The sequence below is a fragment of the Nannospalax galili genome, unplaced genomic scaffold, assembly GCF_000622305.1.
Source record: "Nannospalax galili isolate Female #2095 unplaced genomic scaffold, S.galili_v1.0 scaffold393, whole genome shotgun sequence".
NCBI lineage: Eukaryota > Metazoa > Chordata > Mammalia > Rodentia > Spalacidae > Nannospalax > Nannospalax galili.
Window position 1 is genome coordinate 174,163 of NW_008333371.1, and position 5,526 is coordinate 179,688.

The 5,526-nt window shown below is 35.8% G+C and overlaps 1 protein-coding gene across 1 annotated transcript in view; it reads left to right on the forward strand.

Moving 5' to 3' along the window:
* Fam81b (family with sequence similarity 81 member B) overlaps positions 1-5,526 on the forward strand; it is a gene marked incomplete at its 5' end in the record, with an annotated part of 60,116 nt that overhangs the window by 2,878 nt on the left and 51,712 nt on the right. The window contains 1 exon segment of the mRNA XM_008827966.1: positions 4,164-4,228. Coding sequence (XP_008826188.1) covers positions 4,164-4,228 — 65 coding nt within the window.

The window sequence follows — 5,526 nt, forward strand, 5'->3', positions numbered from 1 at the left end:
TTAGTTTTTTAAGAGTTCTCCACACTGTTTTCCATAGAGGCTGCATGAGTTTGCAATCCCACCAACAGTGAATGAGCATTCCCCTTTCTCCACATCCTCATCAGCATTTGGTATCATTTGTTCTCTTGATCCTAGCCAGCCTGATTGGGGTAAGGTGATACCTTAGGGTGGTTTTAATTTGCATTTCCCTAATTACTAATGATGTTGAACACTTTTTGAGATGTTTCTTGGCCATCTTTATTTCTTCCTTTGAGAACTCTCTGTTTAGATCTTTAGCCCATCTTTTAATTAGGTCATTTGGTTTCTCGATTCTTTGTTATTTGAGTTCTTTATATATTCTGGATGTTAAACCTCTGTCAGATGTGTCACTGGTGAAGGTTTTTTTTCCCATTCTGTGGGTTTTCACTTTTTTGATTGCTTCTTTTGCTGTACGGAAGCTTTTTAGTTTAGTGAGATCCCACTTATTGAATGTTGACTTTACTTCCTGAACAACTTCAGTCCAATTTAGAAAATCCTTTCCTACACCTATATCCTATAAGTTACTGCCAATATTTTCTTCTAATAGTTTCAGGGTTCCCAGTTTCACATTGAGGTTTTTGATACATTTGGAGTTGGCTTTTGGGCAAGGCAAAAGATAAGGATCTAGTTTCATTCTTCTACAGGTGGAGATCCAGTTTTGCCAGCACTCATTTGTTGAAGATGCTGTCTTTCCTCCATTGTGTGTTCTTGGCACCTTTGTCATATATCATTTACATGGCTTTAAGTGAGTCTACTGCTTCTCTGATTATCAAGGTTTTCATCTATAAAAAGGATCATCATAAACTCTTTCCATAATAAGGAAAAAACTTCCTTAAATCAATTTATGTCATTCACAATGTAAAAATAATGATCAATTTTACAGGCATTGAAAGAATGATATCATGTGCTGGGCATGGTGGCACCCGCCTTTAGTCCCAGCACTCAGGAGGCAGAGGCAGGTGGATCTTTGTGAGTTCAAGGCCAGCCTGGTCTACATAGTGAGTTCCAGGACAGCTGGGGCTACAGGGAGACCCTGTCTCAAAAAGACCAAAAAAAAAAAAAAAATCACAAAATATAGGAAAAAGGACTTTATAATATAAAGCTATAAGAATTATAACATTTTAAAGTATTATTGTGAAAAGATGAAAATTGACACATATTGAAAAATCCCATAATCACAAAGTTATCTGACTGTGAAATAATTTTTGCGTGTAATAACATCCTAGCCTATGGGAATAGAATGAAAAATCACTCACTCCCATATTTAATTAGCAAAGATACATAAATTTTAATACAGTCTTACTCTCATAAATGCATTAAAATTGAATTAATTGTACTGCAATGGTAATGGTTTTGCTCTAGGTAATAAAATTATGAGAATTTTGTTCTATAATCTCTTAATTTTCTATATGTTTCCATTTTTTTCCTCCATCGTCTTTTTTTTAATCATCTAAACAGGGTGCATTATGCATGCTCTTTAAAAATATGATATTTGTGGCCTTCCAAGTAAGACTTTAAAGATTAATAAAGTGTATATGAAAACAAGAGAAAAACACATCATACACCTTACATACACATGCACACATATACACATTATACACCTTACTACACATGCACACATATACACATTATATACCTTACATACACATGCGCACATATACACATTATACACTTTACATACACATGCACACATATACACATTATACACCTTACATACACATGCGCACATATACACATTACATACCTTACATACACATGCACACATATACACATTATACACCTTACATACACATGCACACATATACACATTATACACCTTACATACGCATGCACACATATACACATTATACACCTTACATACGCATGCACACATATACACATTATACACCTTACATACGCATGCACACATATACACATTATACACCTTACATACGCATGCACACATATACACATTATACACCTTACATACGCATGCACACATATACACATTATACACCTTACATACGCATGCACACATATACACATTATACACCTTACATACGCATGCACACATATACACATTATACACCTTACATACGCATGCACACATATACACATTATACACCTTACATACGCATGCACACATATACACATTATACACCTTACATACGCATGCACACATATACACATTATACACCTTACATACGCATGCACACATATACACATTATACACCTTACATACGCATGCACACATATACACATTATACACCTTACATACGCATGCACACATATACACATTATACACCTTACATACGCATGCACACATATACACATTATACACCTTACATACGCATGCACACATATACACATTATACACCTTACATACGCATGCACACATATACACATTATACACCTTACATACGCATGCACACATATACACATTATACACCTTACATACGCATGCACACATATACACATTATACACCTTACATACGCATGCACACATATACACATTATACACCTTACATACGCATGCACACATATACACATTATACACCTTACATACGCATGCACACATATACACATTATACACCTTACATACGCATGCACACATATACACATTATACACCTTACATACGCATGCACACATATACACATTATACTCCAAAAGTAGAAGTGATGACAATACCGCGGTGATCCATTGACTTTGGACACAGTATTCATCATGCTCTTTCATCCCACAAATGTTTGCAGAGGTTACTTATTGTCAAACATATAAGGCAAAGACCAACCAGCTGCTGAGGAAATAACAAGATAAGACTCCCACTGGCTTTGGGCATTAGCAGAGAGTGAGAAAGAAACAACTGACATGAAGTAGATCACATGCTAAGGGCTCAAAGATTTTCCAGCAGTAAACGGGAGTCGAAAGAAGTCCTAGGGTGGAAATGCCATCAGGAACTCTAGGGATGTGGGATGGTGGTATCCAGAACAGGAAGACCAAAGTATCCAGTGGACCAGTCCATCTGTTTGCTAGGGGAAGACTGGGCCGAGCTCATCCAACCTCTTGCACATGCTATTCCACAGTACATAACAGAGCCAAAACATTCTCACAGCAGCTCACCGACCACATCCTGACCAGCTTTGAGTCTGTGCTGGTTGACTACTGATAGTTGGGATGGATCAAACCAGCACAGCTACTATCAAGTTGCTTGAGAATGGACTTGCCTGGTTTTTAAGTTTTGTTTGTTTTGAGGAGGGAAGTTTCTAAATAAGTTTCTTGGCTCTAAATTAAGAAATGTTTGGTTCCACAAGAAATTTGCTAGAAGAGTAATTACTATAGAAGAATCATAGTATTTTGCCATCATTTAGTGCAATAGCACAACCCAAGAAAAATATCCAAGGAACTTAGTTTAATTTTTTAACTGAAGTGAAATATCACTTATACTCTTTCTATTGAATCCAGTTCAGAGAAAACTGTGCTTTCTTCTTAAATTTTAAAAAGGGACATTAGAGTTTCTATCATTTTCAGTATATGTAAAATAACAAGTACATTTGGTATTTTCTTTCCTTGTAGAAATGCTACCAAATTATCAACCTTTATGGAAAAGAACTTTCTAGAGATATTGGATTAGAGGATTTCACTTTAGTATTCTTATGACCAATTGTATTTAATGCAAATAAAATTATGTATTTAACTGCATTTTGTGCTTTTATTTATCATCTATAATCGTCTGACATCTAGGTCCTTTAGAATATAAACTTACTTGGATTGACTAGTTCTCTAGTTTGGGACTGTTTTTGAAAATTAGCTGATTCCACTAGGAAATTACTATGTCATAAATAATTGACTTATGAGGACTTTTCATAATTCAGTCAATAACCACTGGATTTTTCATTTAGGAATTATCTAGAAATAATCTATGATTTTGACTTCTAAAAAAGTTTTCCCTAGTGTGCTATTAAATCTAGAAAGTAAAGCTTTCTAGTATCATCTCAGAGCTTAATTTTGGTTTTAGTTACCATAAGTATGAATGGGGAATATGCAAGGTGAAGTGGACTAATGGTGTACATTTTCTTTAAAATAAAAATATTTAAGGATAAGGTAGATTAAAATTATCCTGCAATGCAGCAGATAATGTATTTTAAATCTATGGCCTCTGTTTTAGGTAAGATTTTCTCCTGCCAAAATGTCAACCAAGAACTCTACAGACCTAGTTGAATATGTTACAAAGTAAGTCTATAATTACTGGTTTTTATTTACTGCATTTAATGACTCAGTAAAAATTGCAGTGCTCGAATGAGATCTTTGAAGTCATGTAAACTAGCTCTCTGCTCTCAGAAAAGCTTAAGCAACTACAGGCAGACAAACCTCTGTATATGCAGTCAAGTGCTAGTGCCTTCTCTTTATGTGAATTCCTTAGGTTCCTGGAGATTTACGCGTAAAATAATAAAATGGAGGCAAGCAGGGACAGCATATAAATAACTACAACTTTCAAAATAAACCACATTGCTATAGTGTTCTAGTTTATTTCTCCATTGCTGTGACAAAACACCCTGACCAATACCAACTTGGGGAGGAAAGGGTTTATTTGGCTTACATCTCCCAGGTCACAGTTCATCAGGGAGCCCAAGGCAGAAACTTCAGGGCAGGAATCTGGAGGCAGAAGCTGAAGTACAGGCTATGGAGGAACGCTTCTTACTGGTTTGTTCCTCCAGCCCCTGCTCAGCCTGCTTTCTTATACAACACAGGCCCACCTGCCCAGGGGTAGCACTACCCACAGAGGGCTGGGCCCTCCCATATCCCTCAACAGTCAAGAAGATGCTCCTCCGACATGGCCACAGGCTGGTTCAATGGAGGCAATTCCCCAGTTGAGGCTCCCTCAACTCAGGTGTGTCAAGTGACACTAAAGCTATCCAGCACATATAGTAACGCTTCATGATTTAAAAAAAAAAAAAAAAAAAAAAAAAAAAAGCTCAAAAAATTGAAATGTATTAATCAAAAGAAAATTTTTAACTTAAAAAAAAAACCCAAATTCTGCTACATTTCTATTTACAGTGTCATACCTGGCATGGCACTCATTTAAGGAGGGTTCACACAAGGGGAACAATTCTGGTCCCTTAGAATTCTATTATTGACAGGTACATATTGTCCAAAAGATCCTAGAATTCTGGTTTTTAAAGATGGGATTACAGAAGTAATGCATATTGTTTGGTGGTGTCTTCTAGTCAGCACATAAAAGTAGCATGTGGTTTGGTGCTTTATTAATAGTTCCAGAGCATTTGGGATTTAGACTTAATCACTTCCACTAATTTTCTGTCAAGCCTATATTTTAGAACTTACAGTTCTTTCTTTTCATTTGCAAAATGAAGAGATTGGACTAGAAGTTCTCAAGGTACTGCAGCTTTAAAAAATAATTCTGACTCTAGAGTATACATCATAACCACAGAAGAAATGTGACCAAATAATTGAAATGCATCAGTGTGAAGAAAAAGCTTAATTAGTAGACCTTGATTTTTAGAAAATCATCA